General features: G+C 45.8%; 1 protein-coding gene across 2 annotated transcripts in view; it reads right to left on the bottom strand.

Annotated features, from left to right (window-relative positions):
• The window catches only part of agrn (agrin), a 546,905-nt gene extending 521,892 nt beyond the window's left edge, over nucleotides 1-25,013 (bottom strand). For both annotated transcript variants that reach the window (XM_080215414.1, XM_080215417.1), the window contains exons 1-2: nucleotides 24,427-25,013; nucleotides 6,061-6,322 (exon numbers count right to left, since the gene is read on the bottom strand). In XM_080215414.1, the coding sequence (XP_080071540.1) occupies nucleotides 6,061-6,322; nucleotides 24,427-24,633 (469 nt within the window). In that variant the 5' untranslated portion in view covers nucleotides 24,634-25,013. The remainder of the gene's footprint in view (nucleotides 1-6,060; nucleotides 6,323-24,426) is intronic.
• Nucleotides 25,014-26,229: the final 1,216 nt, after the last annotated feature.

Genomic DNA, 26,229 nt, shown 5'->3' with positions numbered 1-26,229 from the left:
ACGGTATTTATATGGCAGGTTCAGTTCAGTTTCTGGTCAATGCATTGTCGCCCCCAGGATGTTGATAGCAAATAAAGAGTCAGTGCCTGGGGTGGCATGGGGCACAGTGGTTAGCACTGCTACCTCACAGCCAGGGACCAGGGTTCAATTCCCGGTTTGGGTCACTGTCTGTGCGGAATCTGCACGTTCTCCCTGTATCTGTGTGTGTTTCCCCTGGGTGCTCCGGTTTTCTCCCACAGTCCGAAAGATGTGCTGGTTATGGTGCACTGGCCATGCTAAATTCTCCCTAAGTGTGCCCAAACAGGTGCCATAGTGCAGAGGATTTTCACAATAACTTCACTGTAAGCCTACTTTTGACACTAATAAACTTTAATCTTAAGAAAAGGAAAGCAAAGAAATAGAGGGCTGAAGCTTCAGGAAGAGATAGCCACATATTTCACTAACACAGCACCGTTCTGTAAGCGCCAGGGATTTCAGTGGGCACATTGGCAAGTAGGAACTCAAGAAGGAATTTGCACTGTCCACTGCCTGAACAAAGATGCTCACCTGCCATCTGATGAAGGAAAGGTAACAGAACAGCTTCCCTGAAAATCAATCCGTCCAGCTATGTAGCGCTGACAAGCCAGAGAAGCCAATCGCTCACACCCATTCATAACATTTCACTGTCTGCCTCACTCACAAAACACCAGCACTGTTACAAAGCCAGGTAGATAGCGATCAGGGAGACATGACGGACTCATTCATTGATAAGAACATCTCCCTCAACACCTCTGCAAATCAGCCCAACTCACCGCTTCAGGTATTTTTCAAAGACCAGGCTTACCTGTACGCCCTGGGGACGGGTGTGGAGCTGGGGAGGGGGTTGTGGAGGCAGGAAAAATATGGTCCCTTTATTCAAAAAAACCAAACCTCCCTATCCCGGCAGGATAATTACACATAATAATGAAGATCATACACATCATAAGATAACGAATGGGCTATATAGGGTAGAGGTGGAGAGATTCTTCCCGCTTAGAAAGGAAAACAGAAGTAGAGGGCACAGCCTCAAAATAAGGGGGGGGGGGGGGGGGAGGCATTTTAGAGTGGAGTTGAGGAGGAACATCTTCACTCAAAGGGTGGTGAATCTCTGGAATTCTCTGCCCATTGAAGTGGTGGAGGCTACCTCGTTGAATATATTAAAGTCACGGGTAGATAGATTTCTGATAGACAGGGGAGTTAAGGGTTATGGGGAGAAAGCGGGAAAGTGGAACTGATCCACTTCAGATCAGCCATGATCTTACCGAATGGCGGGGCAGGCTCGAAGGGCTAGATGGCCAACTCCTGCTCCTATTTCTTATGTTCTTACATCACATTTCCGTCCTTTGCTCCAGAGTTAAAGGGCACAGATTTTTTTTTTAAAAAGGGCTTGCTTTTATAAAACACTTTTCAATGGCAATGGATGCATCCAAGTGTTTAACAGCCAGTGAAGTGTTCTGAAGCATAGTCGCTGTTGTAATGTAGGAAATTAAACAGTGTAAAATTTTAATGGAACTAACTTCATCAAATCCAAACTTTAAACGTAAATACACATTTTTTTCTGAAATTCATTTGTGAGATTTGGCAGCGCTGGTTAGGCCAGCAGTTATTGCCTACCCCCTAGTTACCCCTGCAGGTGGCACAATGGTTAGCGCTGCTGCCTCACACTGCCAAGGACCCAGGTTCAATTCCCGGCTTGGGTTACTGCCTGTGTGCAGTCCGTATGTTCTCCCCGTGACTGTGTGGGTTTCCTCCGGGTGCTCCAGCTTTCTCCCACACTCCAAAGATGCGCGGGTTAGGTGGATTGGCCGTGTTAAAATTGTCCTTCAGTGTCAGGGGGACTAGAAGGGTAAATATGTGTGGTTACAGGGATAGGACCAGGGAAGATTGTTGTCGAATGGCCTCCTTTTGCACTAGGGATTCTATGATTCAAAGATGGCGGTGAACCGCCTTCTTGAACTGCTGCAGTCCTTGAGGTGTAGGCACACCCATAGTGCTGTTAGGGAGTTTCAGGGATTTGACCTAGCAACAGTGAAAGAATGGTGTCAAACTCTGGTGGAGCCAGCGATGCTCACATCCTAGAAGATGAATTTTAAAAAATATTTCCAAGTCAGGATGGTGAGTGACTCGGAGGGCAACTGCCAGGTGATGGTGCTCCTAGGATTCCGCTGCCCTTCATGGTGGCACACTGGTTAGCACTGCTGCTCGCAGCGCCAGGGCCGTGGGTTCGATTCCCAGCTTGGGTCACTGTCTGTGTGGAGTCTGCACATTCTCCCCTCCTTATGTGGGTTTCCTCCCATTTCCAAAAGACGTGCTGGTAAGGGTGCATTGGCCATGCTACGTTCTCCCTCAATGTACCCAAACAGGCGCGAAGAGTGGCGACAAAGGGATTTTCACAGTAACTTCATTGCAGTGTTAATACTAGCCTACTTATGACACTAAAATAAAGTAAACCTGTCCTTCTAAATATTAATGGTCATGGATTTGGAAGGAGATGCTTAAGGAATACTGAGAAATTTAAGCGTTTGACGAGTTGAAGTTCATTGTGCTGATCACAAATGATGTTCCTCCTGATATTAGTTCTAAATATATCTTTCCCCAGTTAGAACTTCCCGACTTTTCAATGGCGAGATTTTCCAATGATCACTTGGCACTACAAGCACGCAGCACAATAGGTGTTACTTGACAACTAATTTAACAACATAATTTTGTGTCGACTGCCAGTTTAACTAAAAGGAGGATGCCAGGACTACAAAGCGCACATATGCCAGGTGGCAAATACTGCGAACAGAGATTAATTTATCCCTGTCGGAGTGAGAATAATCCCAACTTTTCACCTCCATCAAATCAGAAACCAGGGCTGCGCAACAAAACCAGAGTCACTTAATAAAAAATTAAATTGAAAAGTAATCCGTCAAGTGCAGATCATGATACGTGCGCTGGCTTTACACTTTTGCATAGATAATCACATCTCTTTGAAGCCTTTCAGTTTAATTAATCTATGCTAGTATCATGCCTCCCCTTTAGGGGTTCAGAGTTAAATCCCCAGCCCAGATTCTCATCACTGCTTGGATAATCTCATTTGGTGTTAATGGGATATGCTAATTTTTTCAGAACAGGATCACTAGAACATCTCAGGAAAATTTTCCCCTTTCCCTCCCTTCCACAGGAAAAGCTGTCGCTATAGATTAGGAATTTACCATTGCAGCGACTGATGGATGTGATCCAAAAGACAGTTATTCTCTCAAATTTTTAAAATTCATTTGTGAGACATGGTGGTCGTTGGCTGGCCAGATTTATTGCCCATCCCTCATCACTGCTGGAGGGCAGTTGAGAGTCAACCATGTTGCTGTGGCTCAGGACTCACATGTTGGCCAGACCAGGTAAGGACAGTAGATTTCCTTCCCTACAGGACATTAATAAACCAGATGAGTTTTTCCGACAATCGACAATGGGTAGATTCTTAATTCCAGATCTTTTTTATTGAATTCAAATTCCACCATCTGCCGTGGCGGAATTTGAACCCGGGTTCCCCAAAACATTAGCTGCGTTTCTGGATAAATAGCCTAGCGATAATACCACTGCACCATCGCTATTAATCCAGGAACTCATTGTAATAACTTAATAAGGGTGGCACATGGCACAATGGTTAGCACTGCTGTGTCACAGCACCAGGAACCTGGAATTCCTGGCTCGGGCCACTGTCTGTGCACAGTGTGCACATTCTCCCCATGTCTGTGTGGGCTTCCTCCAGGTGCTCTGGTTTCCTCCCACAGTCCAAAGATGTGTAGGTTAAGTTGATTGGCCATGCTTAGTGTCACGGGACTAGCAGGTTAAATATGTGGGGTGACGGGTGGGATTGTGGTTGGTGTAGACTCGATGGACTGAATGGCTTCTTCTGCCCTTTAGGGATTCTAAGGTCTAGATCAGCGTCATTAAACAGGATGCAACAAAAACGGATGTGGGTGTTGCTAGCTGGGCCAGAATGTAATGCCCATCCCTAATTGCCCGTGAACTTGCTAGGCCATTTCAGAGGGTAATTGAGAGTCAACCACTTTGCTGTGGCTCTGGAGTCACATTTAGGCCAGGCCAGGTAAGGACAGTAGATTTCCTTCTCTAAAGAGACATTAGTGAACCAGATGGGTTTTTAATGACACTTGACAATGGTATTGCGGTCATAATTAGATTTTTAATTCCAGGTTTTTTTTTAAATTGAACTCAAATTTCACCATCCGTGTTGGTGGGATTCAAATCCAAGCTCTCCGGATTACCATTTCAGTGACAATGCCACCATGCTACCATAAATCACAGAGAGAGTGGTGTAGCAGAGGCAGAGCGTTGGAATCCAGAATCGATCTGGGTGTCGGATTCCCAACCCAGAACTTTAAAAACTTTTATTCCCTTAACTTTCTCTAGTTTAACTTTCAGGAAACATCCAGCTCCTTCAAATTTGCTTTCTAAAATATACAAGGTTTTGTTTGTAATAAATTCATATGATTACAGATTTGTTTCATGTAGTTTAAGACCAGTTTGCAAATGTGGACAATTACAGCTTAGAAAATCGAATTGCACCATTTTAAAGAAAATATATATATACAAGCATGATGATCAGTTGCAATTTGAAAAGCATTTTCTCCGGCTTTCCCAGTTAATTGCAGTAATCTCCAGCATATCAGCTGTTACAGAATACATCTTCAGCTGTTTTGATCAGTCCACTTTTGATTTAAAGGATCCTGATTATATTCAGTCATCTTGTCGCAACCATAACTTCTCATGCCCTCGGATTGACTGTTCGAACCAAGAGCTGGCACTTTTAGGGCCAGTCACAAACAGTAATGCCTGTTCTTCAAGATTCATTTGTGTCTTTTATTTCTTCTCTGCCCCAGTTTCCTTCCCTTTCTTTCTCCCCTGTAATTCCAGTACGTCTCAGCTGAAAACTCTCATTCTCCACCCAAAGCAGCCACTCCGTGCGTGGGTGAACCCAGAGTGCCAGAGAGCACCGCAGATGAAGGAATGAAAAGGACACATTCCGCGGATTTCCACACGGATAGAATTTCCAGCAGAGCATCACCGGATCGTAATCAAGAACAGCAACAGATGTCACCGCTTCCCTAACAGAAAGCACTCAGGCCAGCGATCATTGGTGTCCGCTTAGCTCAATTGGTAGATATCTCCCCTTCACGCCATCCTCAAATCCCACACAAGGGACGGGATTTTCCAGCTGCGCTCGCCCGAGGCCAGAAATTCCTGCCTGAGGTCAACGGGCCTTTGCACCTCGGGCCGAATTTTCTGTCCCGCCCACTACAATTCCCATAAAATTTCACCCACGGACTCAGACTCGCAATGGACAAAGGCTGAAGCAGTGCTACATTGCGAATGGAGCTGACCTTTTTGGGTAAAACATTAAACCAAATTCTCTTCCTCCTGTCCAGGTTAAAGGCCGTGATGTTCGGGCTAACGTTCCCCCCTCAAATACCATCAAAAAAAAAGGATTACCTGAGTCTTTATCTGATTCCCGTGAGTTGGACATTGCTCTGTGTAAATTGGCTACAGTGCTTACCCCCGTAATGAAATGGCAAGCTCGCCACATTAAGTAACTTAGAAACAGCCTTATCGTCTCTGTTGGAATGTTTAAAGCGCTTCACCTGCTAAGGTAGGGACATGATTTGTTTCCACAACCTCTCAGATACAGACAAGAAATATAAAGCTTCCCATGTTTGATTCCCAGCCCAGTTTTGGAGGTTTCTCTGGGAACGGAAGATGAAGATCTGCTCAGACTCAGCTGCGATATCCTCTACATTGGAGCTACTTGCCAAAGTGCAGCAACGAGCTTTCCGACTGGCATCACTTCTGACATCAGTGGTAAGTCATTTCCTTTTAACTGAAGTAATACCTTACATAAAGGATGGGTACTTGCCCCAGGCTTGGGATCAATCATGCAGCAGGGAACTGGTGGGAGCGGGGGGGATAAAGAGAGTCGGGAGAAATGGAAATAAAACAATGCAATCTAAAACAGAAACACAGACACATGAAACAAGTCCATACCTTCCACACAGTTCTCCACCTCCTCCAGGTTTCGAAGGGTAATCCTCATGAGGCTGGAGCTGAGCAAGAGCTCATTTTTGTGAGCCGGCCACATAGACTTGGGTGCCACATTGACAAAGAAAATCCGAGTGTCGCCCGTGGAAACTTGGTTGTCGCAGATTAAGGGATCGCCAAAGCCGCAGATCATCACTTTATTCCCACCGTCCAGGAGAATCTCATTCTTCACAGTCTCTCTGCCTTTTAGAAACCTCCAGACCCGCACCTTCAACACACAACAGAGCACAAATTAGCACTGAGTCAGATCTTCACATAAATGATTCAAATAGGGAACCTCCCCGCAGGAACCATTGCTCACCTAGAGGGACTCACCTTGGAGTGAGTCTGCTATAGAGTCAAGTCCCACTCTAGAGATCTGAGCACAAAACCCAGCCCGAGGCGATGGCTCAGTGGTAATATTAATCCAGAGACTCAGCTAATGATCTGGGTGCCAAGGTTCAAATCCCACCACAGCAGCTGGTGGAATTTGAATTCAATAAAAAAATCTGAAATTATGAATCTACTGATGACGAGAAAACCATTGTCAATTGTTAGTGAACCAGATGGGCTTTTCTAAGGTCCTTTAGGGAAGGAAATCATAGAATCCCTACAGTGCAGAAGGAGGCCATTTGGCCCAGTGAGTCTGCACCAACCACATTCCTACCCACACCCCCACATATTTACCCTAGAGTCCTCCTGACAATTTAGCATGGCCAATCAACCTAACCCACACATCTTTGGACTGTGGATGGAAACCGGGGCACCCAGAGGACATCCACGCAGACGAGGGGAGAATGTGCAGACTCCTCGCAGACAGTCACCCGAGGCTGGAATTGAACCCAGGTCCCTGGCGCTGTGAGGCAGCAGTGCTAACCACTGTGTCACCATGCCAATCTGCCATCCTTACCTGGTCTGACCTACATGTGATCCCAGAGCCACAGCAATGTTGTTGACTTTCAACTCCCCTCTGAAATGGCCTAGCAAGCTACTCAGTTCAAGGGCAACTCGGGATGGCCAATAAATGTCCATACCTTTCATAATCTTATACACCTCAATTATCTACCCTGTCAACTCTCTGCTCTAGAGAAAGCAATCCAAGCTTATCCTGTCTCTCCTTGTAGCTCAAATGGTCAGTCCCATAACTCAAAAGTCAGTGCCTTCAAGTGTACACGAGGAACCAATGTGTTTTTATCTTAAACTCAAAAGGCCACTGTCCTCCCTCCACACTCCATCGTCCAAGAACACGGATCTTCTTCCCTTCCTCATCATCTGGTTTCACGTTTGGACAATGAAACCCACATGAAAGCAATTTATCTATCCCAACAGTGCCAACACCAGCGAATCTGTATAACATCACACCACTGTTTAAGTGGGGAAGACACAAGCAGAACAGGAAACCTCACTGCGAGAGACACTAAGCAGAACGAGGTGTCTGATCCAAGGACAATGCCTCTGGCAAATTGGCAGAGATGCTTTTAAAAAGAAAGGTAAACTTTTATATTAGCACCTTCCCAGCCTGTCAGGATCTCTCAGGGTGCTCCACTACCAATTAACTAATCTGGAAATGTACTTGTTATTTTGTGAGCAAGTGCGGCAGCCAATTTGGCAGCTGCGAGTCCCAAATTCAGCAAATGGGATAAGCGATGATTTCAAATCCGTCTGCCAGGATAACTGGAAGAACTCCATCCCAGCCGGCAAGTAGTGCCACGGGATCCTTAACAACCACTCAACATGGCACAGACGCGCATAGAAATTCAAAGACAGCAGCTGCAACAATGCAAAACAGCCAGCATAATCAAGGACCCCACACATCCTGGACACACTCTCTTCCATGGTAGCACTGCTGTTCCACAGCGCCAGGGACCCAGGTTCTTTCCCCGGCTTGGGTGACTGTGTGGAGTTTGCACATTCTCCCCGTGTCTGCGTGGGTTTTCTCTGGTGCCCCAGTTTCTTCCCACAGTCTAAAAGGCGTGCTGTTTAGCCACATTGACCCAACCAGGCACCGGACTGCAGCAACTAGGGGAGTTTCACAGTAACTTCAATGCAGTGTCAAAGTAAGGCTTACTTGTGACTAATAAATAAACATTACTCCAGTTTTACTTTTCCATTGGGGAAAAGGTACAAAAATCTTGAGGTCACGTACCAACCGACTGAAGAACAGTTTCTTCCCTGCTGCTGTCAGACATTAAATGGATTTACCTTGCATTGAGTTGATCTTTCTCTACACCCTAGCTATGACTGTAACATTGCATTCTCCACTCTCTCATTTCCTTCTGTACGAACAGTATGCTTTGTCTGTGTAGCACGCCAAGAAACAAAACTTTTCAATATTAATTCATATGACAGTAATAAATCAAATCCTGCACCCCGCTCCTTTCCTTCTCCCCTATTTATTCTATGAAGGGTATGCTTTATCTGTATAGCACACAATAAACAATATTTTCACTGTATCCCAATACATGTGACAATATAAAGCAAACCAAAATGAACAATGAGCATTTCCATAACATTGCATTGGTGCTCCCAGATTATGTGTCAGATTGTGGTCTGAACCCACAACCCTCCCGAGTTGAGGGAAAACACTTTCAACGGAACCAAAATGACACATCAGCCTCAAATGTGGACTGCAAAAACCAAAGGATGGAGCCTCTTATTTATAGTCAATAGGCAGAATCTAGGGACGGGTCCATCCACTTCCTGGACTGTTAAGGATTTAGTGGAAACAGCAACCTGCATTTATATAGTGCCTGTAATGCAATAAATTATCCCAAGGGACTTCAAAGTAGCATTATCAAACGGAATTTGACACGAGAGCCACTTAAAGAGATTTTAGGACAGGTAACCAAAAACTTAGTCAAAGCGCTGTCAAGGCAGCAGGGTTTAGAATCATAGAATCTCTACAGTGCAGAAAGAGGCCATTCAGCCCAACAAGTCAAGAATTTGTTGGAATGGTGAGTCCAGAACTAGGGAAGGCATGGATAAGGTTTTCTGTATCAGATAAGCTGAGGTAATAATGGAGCCAGGGTTTTTTTTTTACAGAGGCAGTCTGAGTGTTGGCACAGATATGTGGACAGAACCTCACCTGGAGATCAGATATCATAGCAAGGTTGCAAACAGTCACAAGCAGGTGCCAAGGAGGGGGCAAGAGTCGATGATAACAAAATGGGGCAGCACAATGGCACAGTGGTTAGCACTGCTGCCACACAGCCAGGGACTCGGGTTCAATTCCCAGCTTGGGTCACTGTCTGTGTGGAGTTTGCATGTTGTCCCTGTATCTGCATGGGTTTCCTTTGGGTGCTCAGGTTTCCTCCCACAGTCCGAAGACGTGCAGGTTAGGTGAATTGGCCATGCTAAATTCTCCTTCAGTGTACCTGAACAGGCACTGGAGTGTAGTGACTAGGGGATTTTCACAATAACTTCACTGTAGTGTGAATGTAAGCTACTTGTGACTAATAAATAAACTTTAATTTTAAGCAGGAGTTTGTGATGGAGACTGATGTCTTTCTAAAATGTATCAAATTAAATGTCTTTCTGGTGGGTGTCTTCATCGAAATCATAGAAACCCTACAGTGCAGAAGGAGGCCATTCAGCCCATCAAGTCTGCACCGGCAACAATTCCACCCAGGCCTTATCCCCATCACCTCCCATATTTAACCCACTAATCCCTCTAACCTACACATGCTACTTCTTATGTTCTTATGTTCTTATTATGGGCAATGTAGCATGGCCAATCCACCTAACCCGCACGTCTTTTGGACTGTGGGAGGAAACCGGAGCACTCAGAGGAAATCTACGCAGATATGGGGAGAATGTGCAAACTCCACATAGACAGTGACCCAAGCCGGTCCTTGGCGCTGTGAGGGAGCAGTGCTAACTGCTGTGCCAGCTTTTGAGCACTGGCACGCTATACCATTCCTGCTGAAGATTGCCAACTTCGGTGGCAACGCTGGACATTGACTGAGGTGGCACAAGATTTCTCGTAATAGGAAGGTAGGTCTCAAGTAGCAATGTCCCACACTCCGTTGCCCTCACACATGCTACTGTCAGTAAAGAGAAAGGGACTGATGGCTCCCTCATTCTGCAAAATCTCCAGCTGTCCAACCCCGGATGGACCTCACAACTCCAAACTCATCCCATTGCATTCTCACCATAACTTCATTGCAGTGTTAATGTAAGGCTACTTGTGACACCAATAAATAAACTTAATCTGAGTTGGAGATAGAGACTCAGTCACTCAGACAGATTATCTTATCAGATCAATCATGTTCTCACTGATTGGTAGAGCAGACTTGCTGGGCCAAATGGCCTACTTCAGCTCCTGCACCTTATGGTGTTACAGATGGTGGGGGTGTCCAGAATCAGGGGTCACAATCTGAGGATACAGGGTAGACCATTTAGGACCATAAGACCTAGGAGCAGAATTAGGCCACTCGGCCCATCGAGTCTGCTCTGCCATTCAATCATGGCTGATATTTTTCTCAACCCCATTCTCCTGCCTTTTCCCCCGATCCCGTTATTAATCAAGAACTTATCTCTGTCTTAAAGACACTCAATGACCTGGCCTCCACAGTCTTCTGCAGCAAAAAGTTCCAGGACGGAGATGAGTAGACTTCACCCAAAGAGTGGTGAGGCTATGGAATTCATTACCACAGGAAGTAGTTGATGCCAAAACATTGAATGTATTCAAGAGGTGGCTGGATATAGCACTCAGGGCGAATGGGATCAAAGGTTATTTTTAAGAAGCGGGTTGATGGGTTCTTGATAAGAGAGGGGATTAAGGGTTATGGGGAGAGGGCGGGAAAGTGGAACTGAGCCACAACAGATCAGCCATGATCTTATTGAATGGCGGGGCAGGCTCGAAGGGCTAGATGGCCTACTCCTGCTCCTATTTCTTATGTTCTTATGTTATGGGGAGAAAGCATGATTAGGATATTGAGTTGGACAATCAGCCTTGATCGTAATGAATGGGGGAGCAGACTTGAAGGGCCAAATGGCCTCCACCTGATGCTATCTTCTACCCTGCCAACGAATGTAAGATCAGACCCATCATTTTTTCAGGGGTGGGAAGCCCAGATTCCTCCCCCCGTCTCAGGTCCAGATTCACAAGCCCAGGAATCCCTGCCGTGTGAAGTCAGCCAGCATCACCTGCGGCAAGTCTAACCGGGCATGACCCTTCTCCGGTTGTGCGCCTGCTTGACCACCCATTCAGTCAGCACTACCCAGTGGTTGGCTCCATCAGATTCAGTAACTTCGACAAATGGGCAAAAAAATGTAAAACCTGCCATAGGCCCTGGCTTTGTCTCAAAGCTGGTTTTATCTTGGCTACGCTGTGTAGCATCAGAAATCTTTACCTCCCCTCCTCCCACCCATAGACCCCCAAAGCTTTGCCAATGCCCCAGAATTCTTGCTGTTGCTATGGCTACAGCCACTGCGTAGTGCTGATGAGGGTGAGTGTGCAGTGTGGGAAAAGGAAGAATCTTCACGTTACCTGTGGGAAATCAGTTCTAGTTGCTTCAGCTCCCTAAATTCTCAATTTACTGCAGATGAGAGCCATTCATCATAGGAACTAAGAGGCCGTATTCGCTGTTTAACCCAGTCTGGGTGCCATTGCTCACCCAATAGAGAGAGAGATAGATAGAGCTTTACCAGATAGAGCATTACCTATCCATTCTGAGCAGCCTGGGTTTCACTACAATAACCAACAGCCAGGACAAGAGATGGAGAGAGCCATCTTTCATCTCAGTGACAGAACGTCAGTTAATGTTTATCATCAAATCCCTACAGTGCAAAGGGAGACCATTCAGCCCATCGGGCCTGCACAGACAACGAAGTCCCTATGCCCGTAACCCCATATATTTACCCTGCTAATCCCCCTGACACTAAGGGACAATTCACACTTTGGAGTGAGGGAGCAAACCAGAGCACTTGGAGGAAACCCACGCAGACACAGGGAGAATGTGCCAACTCCACTCGGTAACCTCAGGCTGGAATTGAACCTGGGTCCCTGGTGCTGTGAGGCAGCAGTGCTAACCACTGTGCTGCCCATAAATGTTTAATGTGCTTGTTTTTAAAGTTGCAACGTTTATAATGTTAGGCTAGAGAGCAATATGGGGCAGGGTAGTGGAGAGAGAGATTGAGTGACAGAGAGAGAGAGATTGAGTGAGAGAGAGAGAGAGATTGAGAGACAGAGAGAGAGAGAGAGAGATTGAGAGAGAGAGAGAGATTGAGAGACAGAGAGAGAGATTGAGAGACAGAGACAGAGAGAAAGAGAGAGAGATTGAGTGACAGAGAGAGAGAGAGAGATTGAGTGACAGAGAGAGAGATTGAGAGACAGAGAGAGAGAGATTGAGTGACAGAGAGAGAGAGAAATTGAGTGACAGGGAGAGAGAGATTGAGAGACAGAGAGAGAGATTGAGAGAGAGAGAGAGAGAGAGAGATTGACAGAGAGAGATCGAGAGATTGAGTGACAGAGAGAGAGAGATTGAGAGACAGAGAGATTGAGAGAGAGAGAGAGATTGAGACAGAGAGAGATTGAGAGAGATTGAGAGAGAGAGATTGAGAGAGAGAGAGAGAGATTGAGAGAGAGAGAGAGAGAGAGAGAGAGAGTGGAGGAATGGTTTGGGTTGGCATTGCCAATCGCCATTGAAATTGTCATACTGTGTTTCCTCCACTCGACTATCTCCATTTGATTCACTTTTTGCCCTCCTTTGAGTTGCATTCTTTATTGACAACCCGTATGCTTTATTTGGATATGATTTGATTTATTGTCACATGTATTAGTATACAGTGAAAAGTATTGTCTCTTGCGCTATACAGACAAAGCACTCTGTTCATAGAGAAGGAAAGGAGAGAGTGCAGAATGTAGTGTTACAGTCATAGCTAGGGTGTAGAGAAAGATCAACTTAACACAAGATAGGGCCATTCAAAAGACTGATGGCAGCAGAGAAGAAGTTTTCGAGTTGCTCGATATGTGACCTCAGATGTATCTTTTTCCTGACGAAAGAAGGTGGAAGAAAGAATGTCCGGGGTGCATGGGATTCTTAATTATGCTGGCTGCTTTTCCGAGGCAGCGGGAAGTGTGGACAGACTCAATGGATGGGAGGCTGGTTTGAGTGATGGATTGGGCTTCATTCATGACCTTTTGTCATTCCTTGCGGTCTTGGTCAGAGCAGGAGCCAAACCAAGCTGTGATGCAACCAGAAAGAATGCTTTCTACGGTGCATCTGTAAAAGTTGGTGAGAGTTATGTTTTTGTGAGAGTACATTCTGCACTCTCTGCTTTCCTTCTCCATGAACAGAGTGCTTTGTCTGTGTAGCACAAGAGACAATACTTTTCACTGTATACTAATACATGTGACAATAAATCAAATCATATCCAAATAAAGCATATGGGTTGTCAATAAAGAATGCAACTCAAAGGAGGGCAAAAAGTGAAGCAAATGGAGATAGTCAAGTGGAGGAAACACACTTGGACTCAGAGATTTTCTTATTCTGGGGGGTCCTCCACGTTCTTGCTGGACACTGCTGTTCCAAAACTGGTATTCACATTTGTTTAACAGGTTCCACTAAATATTTCTTCACTTTCTTATTTTTCAGTCCTTTTCCAAGCTTGTGAATCATTTCATTCAGCAACTGCTCTGGTGAGTTCAGCTGTCTTAATGTTTGAGAAATCCAGTGTTTTTTGTTCCAGTTCCATGGGCTGCAGCATCGGATTTGCATTTTTCAGTCTTATTTCTGTCTTTTTGTTCCCCGCCCGCGGCAGAGTTTTGTCCTTGTCCTTCATTTTGGTTTCACAGTTAGCCAGGATCATCGCTGGCAGTTTGTCTCTGTTCTGTAATTCCGATGCTCATGGCTTCATTATCCGATCGCAGCTTGGGAGGTTCTGCGGCTTTTCCTTTCAATGCCTCCTCTTTTCCATTCAGCTGCTTCTTCAGCTCTTCAATCTATTTCTTGTACGCCTTGGCTTCTTCCTGGAATAGGAACATCGCCTGAGCTTCTGTGCCAACCTTCCCAGTTTGTTCAGTCACATTAAATTAATTTGCTTCTTGTCGCAATCTTTCAGAGGAATAAACTTCGACCTGAAGGATCCTTGCAGCGTCTGAAAATGCTTCACCACGTTTCTTTGCCCTTTCTTTGCAAAGTTCAATTGTTTTGCATTTGACTTTTTACTGTAATCCAACAGTGCCTCCTCAGGTTTCTTACTCTGTTCAAAACAGTCTTCATTTCTTCAGATTACATAGTCTTTTTGTATTTGATCTTGAAGGACAATTAAAGTGCTTTTAAAGTTTATTAGTTACAAGTACACTTATATCAACATTGCAATAAAGTTATTGTGAAAATCCCCTAGTTGGCTGTTCTTTCAACTGGTTACTTCTTGTCAACTCACACTGCTCTTCAGTGCATTGCTTTATCGCTACTGGTAGTTCCAACTTTTTCTGTAGCAGTGTTCTGCATTTTTTTTACCGTAAGTGGGTACTCATTCTTCAAAGAGTCTTTCAGGGCAGCAACTTCTTTGAGTAACTCTTCTGCCTGCTGTTGTGTCTTGACTGTGCTTCTGGTCGAGTTCTCCCAACTCAATTTTGATATGAACATTTTCCTATGGAATAGCTTCATTTTCTTTTTTACAGGTTTAGTTCCTTTTGGGTTATCGCAGATACTTTTCCTAATGCTAAGTCAGATGCTTTCTCTGCACTGCCACTTGCTGCTGTAGTTTGGGTAACATGTCAGCATTGAAATGAACTCCATTTTTAAGCCTTCTGGCTGCTTCTAAGCCTCTTTATCCTGCACAAAACCCTTCAACTCATGCACTTCATTGCACCGATACGTTCTGCAAACATTTTGCTTGAGTAATTTCTCACAGGCTCCGGGGTCTTCTCAGCCCTTTGGTGCTTTATTGGGAGTTTTTTTTAGACCTTCTTTTAAGGTCTACACTTTCTCACAGGGTTCTGAGCTACTAAAACAGCCATATCAAGTTTAATCTATAACTCATGTACATCAGGGCAGTATTAGAATGTTGCAATTGAACTCAGTTCCCTTGGGCTAAGAAAGAAAAGCTAAAGTCATCAAGCGTTCCTGCTCTTTGATCTGATTTATGATTGTCACATGTATTAGTATACAGTGAAAAGTATTGTTTCTTATAGAGTCATAGAGGTTTACAGCATGGAAACAGGTCCTTCACCATTTTTTAAAAAAAATTCTGAAGCTAATCCCAATTGCCCACATTTAGCCCATATCCCTCTATACCCATCTTACCCATGTAACTGTCTAAATGTTTTTTAAAAGACAAAGTTGTATCCACCTCTACTACTACCTCTGGCAGCTTGTTTCAGACACTCACCACCCTCTGTGTGAAAAAAATGTCCCTCTGGATCCTTTTGTATCTCTCCCCTCTCACCTTAAACCTATGCCTTCTAGTTTTAGACTCCCCTACCTTTGGGAAAATATATTAACTATCTAGCTGATCTATGCCCCTCATTATTTTATAGACCTCTATAACATCACCCCTCAGCCTTCTGTGCTCCAGAGAAAAAAGTATCAGTCTCTCCTTATAACCCAAACCATCAAGTCCTGGTAGCATCCTATTAAATCTTTTCTGCACTCCTTCTAGTTTAATAATATCCTTCCTATAATAGGGTGACCAGAACTACACATTATTTCAAGTGTGGCCTTACCAATGTCTTGTACAACTTCAACAAGACGTCCCAACTCCTGTATTCAACATTCTGACCAATGAAACCAAGCATGCATAGTGCTAAACAGTGTGCTATACAGGCAAAACATACCATACATAGGGAAGGAAAGGAGACACAGTGCAGAATGTAGCGTTACAGTCATAGCTCAGATGTAGAGAAAGGTCAACTTAATGCGAGGTAGATCCATTCAAAAGTCTGATGGCAGCAGGGAAGAAACTGTTCTTGAGTCAGCTGGTACATGACCTCAGATTTTTGTGTCTTTTTCCTGATGGAAAAAGGTGGAAGAGAGAATATCCGGAGTGTGTGGGTCCTTAATTATGCTGGCTGCATTGCCGAGGCAGAGGAAAGTGTAGACAGAGTCAATGGATGGGAGGCTGGTTTGCATAACGGATTGGGCTGGATCACTATCCAATGCTTCCTACCTCAAACTGTGTGGAAATACTTAGTAAGGAAAAGGTCAGATTGTGCAGTTTGCTTCCACCATGGTCAAATCTCAAAGATCTGGGATCGCACAAGAAAAGTCGCTATTTCCAAAGGAACTGGTAAGTTGTCAACATGCACCATCTTTAAGTCCACACACGATTAATAGCCACTTTGAAAAAGGTAGAGGGAAGCCAAAGGTCTCTCCTGGAACCATACCACTGTCTGAGTTAGCATCCTCAGGAGAGATATAGAAGATGATGGCTTGTTATAATCAGCCATATAATTTAACAGTATTATGTTCTGCATTCGTGAAGCAGTTTTCTTGATGAAGTATTCTGAAACCACTTACACCCCCACAACCCTCCTCAAACTGTTCAGAATGGTTGTGAAAGATCGAGTATAATGCTTAGAGTAATTTCTCCCCCAGTCTCCCGGCCAACAGTCCCCCCCTCAAGTAACACTGCACCAATCTGGATGATTAGGTGATCATTCATCTCACTTGCTGGCAAATGGGCCTTGCTACGTGCAAATTGGATAAAGCATTTCCCTCGCAACAGCAGTCAAAATGCATCTAAATCAATCCACTGGTTATGGCGTACTTTGGATCATGTAGGAACGGTGATTGGAATCCATACAAAAGATAAGTTCTTCCCCCGTTACATCAGTTTTCTTTGCCCCTCTCTCAGGTATTTATGTGGAACAAGGTTACGCGGTAGAAGTCTAGTTTCATAAAAGAAATGGTGCTCGGAGGAGTTTACTCCAGCCTTTCAAGTAAAATCCAAACCAACTTTCAAAAGAAGAACTGGTCTGCAAGGAAATGCAATTTCTCACTCCAACCTTGTGCTAGTCACAGGATGGAAATTTACATTGCATATTAAGCCAGAACTGATTGGAAGCAAGGCTCCCTGTGTTAACTGGTGTAATCTACCAGTTATGATGTGGAGATGCCGGCGTTGGACTGGGGTAAACACAGTAAGAAGTCTGACAACGCCAGGTTTAAGTCCAACCGATTTATTGGATAGTAAACTCACAAGCTTTCGACCTCGAAAGCTTGTGAGTTTACTATCAAATAAATCGGTTGGACTTAAACCTGGCGTTGTCAGACTTCTTACCGCAACCTACAGGCACAGAGAGCAAAGTGCCATTGATTGGTGATGTGTTGTTCCCACGCACCACCACACACCCCCACTTCCCCCACACTCACCACCCAAGCACTAAGAGCACGTTCAGGAGGGAAAGCATTGAGCCTCTAGACTTCCACCAGCATCTTGCGTGGTTCTTGGGTCAGCTGTTGGTATACTTCCCACAGTGACCCCCAAGAGGTCCTTGGAGAGCAGTGCAAGGAAAGGGCATGTGGTGGAATGAAGCTCATTGCTCCAGTCTCAAAACCAGACAAGAAGGTGCATTGCCCTACAGTGCAAATGGGGGTTACATTAATCACCAAAGAATTGCCACTATACCAAGGCACATACATGAAACATGTCTCTTTTTAGGGTGGATCACCTGCTGATACCTTAGGCAAGACTTACCAGCATCTCACTTCCCCAGTGTATTACATGGGGCTATAGAACTTAGATCAGTTGAGTTCTTTAACCTATGCTGGGTTACCACAGGGACACCACAAGTTTGAAGCTGGTTAAAATAAAGTAATGTATTTGGCAGGACTCCCAACTCCTGCAGCCCCTACTGGAGTGGCGAGGCAGGTGAGGACATGGTTAGGCTCATGGGTGGCACAGTGGTTAGCACTGTTGCCTCACAGCGCCAGGAACCTGGGTTCAATTCCCAGCTTGGGTGACTGTGTGGAGTTTGCACATTGTCCCCGTGTCTGCGTGGGTTCTCCACTTTCCTAACACTGTCTGAAAGACTTGCTGGTTAGGTGCTTTGACCATGGTTGGGTGCAGTAACCAGTCTAAGCTTTGCCTCCTCGCCCCGTCACAGAAGCCATGAGCAAGCCGACAGATAAACCTTGCAAGTGTGCTCATCATGGAATGGGACACAATAGGATGGGTGGGAGGAGGAGACAAAGGAAAGATGCTGATAGCCATGCTTAACACCATCTTCATTCAGGTACACGCAGTGGCATGGTGGCACAGTGATTAGCACTGCTGCCTCACAGCGCCAGGGATCCAGATTCAATCTGGCATGGTGTTTGATTTGATTTATTATTGTCACATGTATTAACATACAATGAAAAGTTTCTTACGCACTATACAGACAAAACATACTGTTCATAGAGAAAGAGAGAGTGCAGAATGTAGTGTTATAGTCATAGCTAAGGTGTAAAGAAAGATCAACTTAATGCAAGGTAGATCCATTCAATGATGGCAGCAGAGAAGAAACTGCTCTTGAGACGGTTGGTATGTGACCTTAGATTTTTGCATCTTTTTCCTGACAGAAGGTGGAAGAGATTATGCCTGGGCTGCATGGGGTCCTTAATCTTCTGAGGCAGTGGGAAGTATGGACAATGTCAATGGATGGGAGGCTAGTTTGAGTGATGGACTGGGCTTTGTTCACGACTCTTTGCAGTTTCTTGCGGTCTTGGACAGAGCAGGGGCTATACCAAGCTGTGATACAATTCCAGCCTTGGGTGAATGTTTGTGTGGAGTTTGCATGTCCTCCTCATGTCTGCGTGGATTTCCTCCAGGTGTTCCGGTCTCCTCCCACAGTCCCAAGGATGTGCGGGTTAGGTGGATTGGCCATGCTAAATTGACCCTTGATGTCTTCAGTTGTGTAGGTTAGATGGGTGAGCCAATGGTAAATGTGTGAGGTTATTGGGATGGGGCAGGTGGATGGACCTGGGTAAGATGCTCTTTTGGACAGTCAGTGCAGGCTCGATGGATCGAATGGTCTCTTTCTGCACTGTAGGGATTCTATTTCACAGTGCCTATGTTTACACTTTTTAGTGCAGGCCGCTGGGTAGCATTGAGCAACTGGCTTAATTTTCCATTCCATAGTTCAGTGGCTTGGAGGTCATTTGCTTGTAATCCAGGTGTTATTTTGTTCATATAAGAATAAGGATCAGAAGCTGTATGTTGACATTTCAGTTTTTACTGCCCTCGTAAACAGTCATAACAGAGGTACTGGGGAGTGATTTGAAATGTCTTGATGTATCGAAAATGTCAAACCTCTGTTAAAACCTCCCAGTTGCTATCCAGGGATACTAGCGTGTGATAAAACCAGGGTTGAGATCAGTTGTACTGTTCCATGAACATTCAAAAATCCACAGAGCTCCCTCTTGTATATACTTCACAACTGAGGTACAGCATTTCAAAGATTCACAACCCTTGGCTGTGAAGGCATTCTTCCTTATCTCAAACCTCAGTGAATGGCCCCTATCCTGAGACTCTGCCCCTGGTTTTAGACTCTGCAGTCTGGAAAAACAACCCGAGTGTCTCACCATCACAGAACCTTAGATGTTTCATAGAATCTTTACAGTGCAGAAAGAAGCCATTCGGCCCATCAAGTCGGTGCCGACTCTCTGAAAGAGCAACCCACTCAGGCCCACCCCGCAGCCTTATCCCCGTAACCCCACACATTTACCATGGCTAATCCACCTAACCTTTGGACACCAAGGGGCAATTTGTCATGGCCAATCCACCTAACCTGCCCACCTTTGGAGTGTGGGAGGAAAGCGGAGCATCTGGAGAAAACACGGGGAGAACATGCAAACTCCATACAGACGGTGAACTGAGGCTGGAATCGAACCCAGGTCCCTGGCACTGTGAAGCAGCAGTGCTAACCACTGTGCCACCGTGCTGGTTTCAATAAGAGCAATTCTTGTAAAGACCAAGAGGTCCACTCTACTTGACCTCTCCTCATTGAGCAACCCTCTCATCTGATGGACATGCTCTTTGCTAGGTTTTATAATATTCAGGATTACCTGCAAACTTAGCCAAAATAGTTGCTTTTGTGGCCATTATGTGGGACCCAAGTGTGACCTGAATGCTGCTTAGCTTCTACAAAGAGCTAAAAACACCCACACATTCTAATTACAGTAGTTCTAAATGGAATGATCTGTTTGTTGCTGGGCATTTCCAAATAGTGCAAAAAAAGTGCGTACGAGGAACAACCTACAATTCCCATGGGTGTTGCCAGGATTATACTGGTTACTTACAGAGGCAAGGCAGCGTGATCTGGAAGGATATGAGGCGGACACCATTGCTTTGGACCACAAGCACAACTTGCACTTATGCCAACCACCTTTAGTGGAGTATAACATGGCCAGACATTTCACAGGAACATAATGAATCAGAACTTGACACCAGGCCAGATACAAGAGATATTAGGGCAGAAGACCAAAGGAATCGGCCCCAAGCAGCCTCTAGAAGGAAGAAATGGAGGTAAAGTAGAAACCAGAAGCAGGAGTAAGCCATTCGGCCCTTCGAGCTTGCTCTGCCATTTATCCCGAGCATGGCTGAGGCAGAGAGGTTCAGACAGGGCATTCCAAAGCCTAAGACCTTGGCGGTTAAAGACACAGAAGCCAATAGTGCAGTGATTAAAAATCAGAAAATACACAAGAGGCCAGAATTGGAGGAGTGCAGAGATCTCAGAGTGCCACAAAAGATGACAGAGATAGGGAGAGGTGAGGGCAGGGAGAGATCTGAAATCAAGGATGAGAACTTTAAAATGATAGAATCCTACAGAAGGAGGCCAATTGGCCCATCGAGTCTACAGTGACAAAGATTTCACCCTATCCCCATAACCCCATATATTTCCCTTGCTTAACCCCTTGACACCAAGGGGCAATTTAGCTTGGCCAATCCACCTAACCCACACATCTTTGGACACAGCAGCATTGCAGGCAGTGAGCACTGGGATGATAAGTGAATGTTATTGTGTGCGAATTAGGATAGAGGTGACAGCAACAGGAATAACTTCTTCCAAATGTTCGATTGGTAGAGACAATGTATAGCAAAACAGAGTGCCCTCGCTTCAGTTCTTGCAGCAGACTGAGTTGGCTAGTCTTAGCCAGTGGCAGTAGGGATGGTACAATTCACCTCCGAGGTTCTCTCCCATCTCCACATCCAGTGAGAACAGGAAGAAGCCATATTGATCTCTATCCCGTGAACACTGTTGGAAAACTGTATCCAGTGAACAACAGACAGAGACATAGCCAGCCCTAGAGGAAGCCAGTGGCTGTGGAAGTGTATCCTAATGTAGCTTGCTGTTGCTGGGAGATGGTCAAAATCAGCACCTCTCTCTACCAGCATTCAGAAGCTATCTCGAGACTTCCTCCATGAATAAGCCTAACAACATACAAGGTGTGCTTCTAATCCCTGCAATAAGTTTAAATTCATTTATTTATTGTCACAAGTAGGCTTACATTAACATTGCAATGAAGTTACTGTGAAAATCCCCAAGTTGCCATGCTCTGGCACCTGTTTGGCTACATTGAGGGAGAATTTAGCATGACCTAACCAGTACATCTTTCAGATGACCTCACCCGGTTCAGTACTGAGCCCTATTGCGCCATACAGGTTTACAGCATAGGAACAGGCCTTTTGGCCCAATTTGTTCATACCACCCTTTTTTTTAAACCACTAAAGTAATCCCAATTGCCTGCATTTGGCCCATATCCTTCTGTGCCAATCTCACCCATGTAATTGTCTAAATGCTTTTAAAAAGACAAAATTGTACCTGTCTCTACTACTACCTCTGGCAGCTTGTTCCAGACATTCATGGGAAAAAATTGCCCCTCTGGACTCTTTTGTATCTCTCCCCTCTCACCTTAAACCTATGCCTTCTGGTTTTAGACTCCCCTACATTTGGAAAAGATGTTGATTATCTAGCTGATCTATGACCCTCATTATTTTATAGACTCTATAAGATCATCTTACAGTAATCTCTTTAAGATCACCCTAAACCTTCTATGCTCCAGGGAACAAAGTCCCAGTCAATACAGCCTCTCTTTCTAACTGAAACCATCAAGTTCTGGTAGCATCCTAGCCAATCTTTTCTTTCTAGATCAACGTGATACAGATTTGACCTGTAGTCCATATCAAGTTAGCTCATCTCAGCTAAGAAATCAGTCGGGACAATTCAACAAACGTCAATGTGATTGGGTTGGGAGGAGAGCGGGGACCATAGAGAAGGAGATGAAAATAAAATCAGGTGGGGGCTCCTACTACTAGATCCCTTCCCACAGTGGCTGCTTCTACACAAGTGCCTAGGTCTTATCAGTTAAGAACAGGCTGTGGCACTCCCACAATGGTCCAAATAAATCTTTTGACACTCACTGTCAAGACATTAGGCATGGCTCACTGGGCGAGATACCAGGAGAGCTAACTACACGTGTCACCACCTCCAGGAGAGGGAAGCACATGACTAGCTAGCTCCTGACTGGGTATTCCCAAAAGGAAAATTAATTCTCTACTCCCCACCTCCCCCCCCCACCCCACACATACACACACACACACAAGTCGCTTCGCACAGAAGCACGTCCCATCTTCAGCCAACCACACATCCACCCGCTACCTAAAATCTAGCTGTTGGATTCTGAGAGAGTTATAAACTAGTGAGGGGTGGGAAACAGTTACTGGAAATCTCTTTGTGAAATTGCACAGATGGCTGGGATTTGTTTCATGTTCCCTGAAAGTGCCAGACCTAACCTTCAAACTCTAAAGGAAAAAGGCCAGCTTCCTCGAAACAGGATACCCGAAGATGACTCAGACCCAAGCTGTAACCCACTGGGTTGTGGTTGTGTTTGAACACCCCGGCTGCGGAAGCCAGTGTCTCTGGGGCGCTACAGTTCAGTGGCACTGGAGGGTGGGTGAAACTCGAACACATTGGAGCCCGCTTTGAGATCTCTGTGCCAAAGCTCCTGAGGACATTGTTGCTGCCGTTCCAATTATTTGAAAAGATTGCTGTCTGTCGGGTTTAGGTAGCCTGCAGCTATGTTTATTTGAGATATTGGTTCCCTCTACCTTACAGGAGGAGTCACTGGTCACCTCCCTGGAGGTGGTGAGATCCCCGGGGAAACTTTCCCAAACTTCACTGAAGTTTTTTTTTCATGGGGCGGGGGTAAAAGAAACAGATGGCAACTTAAACTCTTGTGTTTTTTTTAAACAATTCAAACGACGCTTTTTAAGTTGCAGGAAGAATAAAAGCTACCATTCTCCATAAGCCTGGGACACACAAACATGGAAGGAGCCTTTTCTCTGCGGTACAAATTAATGTGTAACGTTTAGAGTGCCTCAAACACGCGATGAGGTCGCTCGATCGCACCTTTACCCTTGCAAGAAGCTATAGCACCTTCGCCCAGCCCCCTCCCAGACACAAGAAGCTAGCACCCTCGCCCAGCCCTCCCTACCCCGAACGAGAAGCTAGAACCTTAGCCCAAATCCCCCAGGAACAAGAAGCTGGCACCTTAGCCCAAATCCCCCAGGAACAAGAAGCTAGCACCTTAGCCCAAATCTCCCAGGAACAAGAAGCTAGCACCTTAGCCCAAATCTCCCAGGAACAAGAAGCTAGCACCTTAGCCCAAATCTCCCAGAAACAAGAAGATAGCACCTTAACCCAGTCCCCCAGGAACAAGTAGCTAGCACCTTAGCCCAGTCCCCCAGGAACAAGAAGCTAGCACCTTAGCCCAAATGCCCCAGGAACAAGAAGCTAGCACCTTAGCCCAAATGCCCCAGGAACAAGAAGCTAGCACCTTAGCCCAAATCTCCCAGGAACAAGAAGCTAGCACCTTAGCCCAAATCTCCCAGGAGCAAGAAGCTAGCACCTTAGCCCAGTCCCCCAGGATCAAGAAGCTAGCACCTTAGCCCAGTCCGCCAGGAACAAGAAGCTAGAACCTTTACCCAGTCCCCCAGGATCAAGAAGCTAGAACCTTTACCCAGTCCGCCAGGAACAAGAAGCTAGAACCTTAACCCAGTCCCCCAGGAACAAGAAGCTAGAACCTTTACCCAGTCCCCCAGGATCAAGAAGCTAGCACCTTAGCCCAGTCCGCCAGGAACAAGAAGCTAGAACCTTAACCCAGTCCCCCAGGAACAAGAAGCTAGAACCTTAGACCAAATCCCCCAGGAACAATGCAGAACTTCCCTCGCAAAACCTCTCTCTGAAAGTCAGCTCCTGAAAGGAGATGAAATGAGTTATTGAGCCTGCAACAAGTGGAATACACTGCCCACTTCCCCCTCTCTCTCAGCAGAGAGTCCTTGTCTCTTTTTGTAAGTTTCACTCTGCAGTTTCTCTCTCACACACACACACACCAGCCTTACCTTGCAAGAGTAGGTGTTGTGGACTGGATCCACGTTCATTATCTCCTCCACCGTCCCGGTTAAAACCACGTTCGCCTCTTCCTCCCGGCTCTCCAACTCTTTCTCGGGACACAACCCCAGGGCAAGGGGCAGTAACAGCGGCAGCAGCAGGGCTGGGAGCCGACTGGGCAAAGCCACCATCCCGGCGTCTCCTCGCCCCATTCTCATTGAGAGACACACGCAAAAGTAGCAGAGAGAGAGAGAAAGAGGTTGGATTTCAAGCAATGTGAAATTGCTGATGCCGCCTTGTATTCTTATTTTGTTGCGAGCCGGAGATGTTTAAGACATTGGGGAAGGTTGGGGTGGGGGTGGGTGCTGGTCTACTACTTGGGTTTGCAAACACCCAGGAAGAGACACAGAGAGAGAAAGAGGGAGGAGAATGGGGTGGATGCAAAAAAAAATTGTACCCCTCTCCTAAGTTAAGCTAGCAAGCTCTGAGGCACAAAGCTCTCTCTCTGCCTTTCTCTCTCTCTCTGTTCAATCCAGCTTGTAAAGGATTTGCATAATCAGTGTGCAGAATACAAATCAGCTCCGCAAGCTCTCTCTCTCTCTCTCTCTCTCACTTCATTCACTTTCCTGATGGCGATACACACACAGCTTTAAAACGCCACCCCCCGGAAATGCAGCTAAAAGCCCCGGCATTAATCAATAACCCGCACGCCGCCGTGATCAGACTTCACCCCAAAGGCAGAGAGGGTGGTGGAGGAGACTCTCTCTCTCTCTGGGATTGTGTGGCTCCCCACCCCCCAACCCCTTTCCCTCACACCCTGCCCTGTGGTGGAATGCAGCATTCTCCTCTGATCTTCCTTAAGCTGGATGGTATCGGTGAAAGAGAAGGGGGGGGGGGTGTGGGGGGGAGGTGGGTGGTGGTGGTCTGGGTGGGTTTGCGGTTACCCACCTATGGAATTCAGGACAGGCACACCAATCAGCAGTGGTGCACATTACACATCTCGGGTCGGTGCAAGACCTTCCTTCCCCTCCCAAAAAAACAAACATAAGAGTCTGAAGTCACTGACCAAAGGACAGCTTCTTCCCTGCTGCCATCAGACCGGACTCACATTGTTTGATTTGATTCGTAAGAAACCCCTACAGTGCAGAAGGAGGCCACTCGGCCCAGCAAGGCTGCACCAGCCACAATCCCACCCAGGCCCCACGCCCGCAACCCCACATCATCACCCCGCTAATCCCCCTGTCATTAGCATGGGCCAATCAACCTAACCCACACATCGTTGGACTGTGGATGGAAACTGGAGCGCCCAGAGGAAGCCCACGCAGACACAGGGAGAATGCGCAAACTCCACACAGACAGCGACCCGAGGCCAGAATTGAACCCGGGCCCCTGGTGCTGTGAGGCAGCAGTGCCACTGTGCCACCCCAATTTGATTTGTTATTGTCACATGTATTGGGATCAAAGGAAAAGTAATGAATATTGTGCACTATGCAGACAAAGCGTACCATTCATAGAGTGAATAGGGGAAAAGGAAAGGAGAGGGTGCAGAATTTGATTTGATTTGATTTATTATTGTCACATGTATTGGAATCCAGTGAAAAATATTGTTTCTTGCTTGCTGTACAGACAAAGCATAACATACATAGAGTACATGGGGAGAAGGAAAGAGAGACAGCAGAATGTAGTGCAGAGAAAGATCAAATGAGTGCAAGTTAGGTCCATTCAAAAGTCTGTTGGCAGCAGGGAAGAAGCTGTTCTTGAGTCGGTTGGTATGTGATCTCAGACTTTTGTATCTTTTTCCCGACGGAAGAAGG

The sequence above is a fragment of the Carcharhinus amblyrhynchos genome, chromosome 30 (genome assembly GCF_965287045.1).
Source record: "Carcharhinus amblyrhynchos chromosome 30, sCarAmb.v2.hapA, whole genome shotgun sequence".
Lineage (NCBI taxonomy): Eukaryota > Metazoa > Chordata > Chondrichthyes > Carcharhiniformes > Carcharhinidae > Carcharhinus > Carcharhinus amblyrhynchos.
The sequence above is the reverse complement of the archived record's forward strand: the minus strand, read 5'-3'. Positions and strand labels throughout refer to the sequence as shown.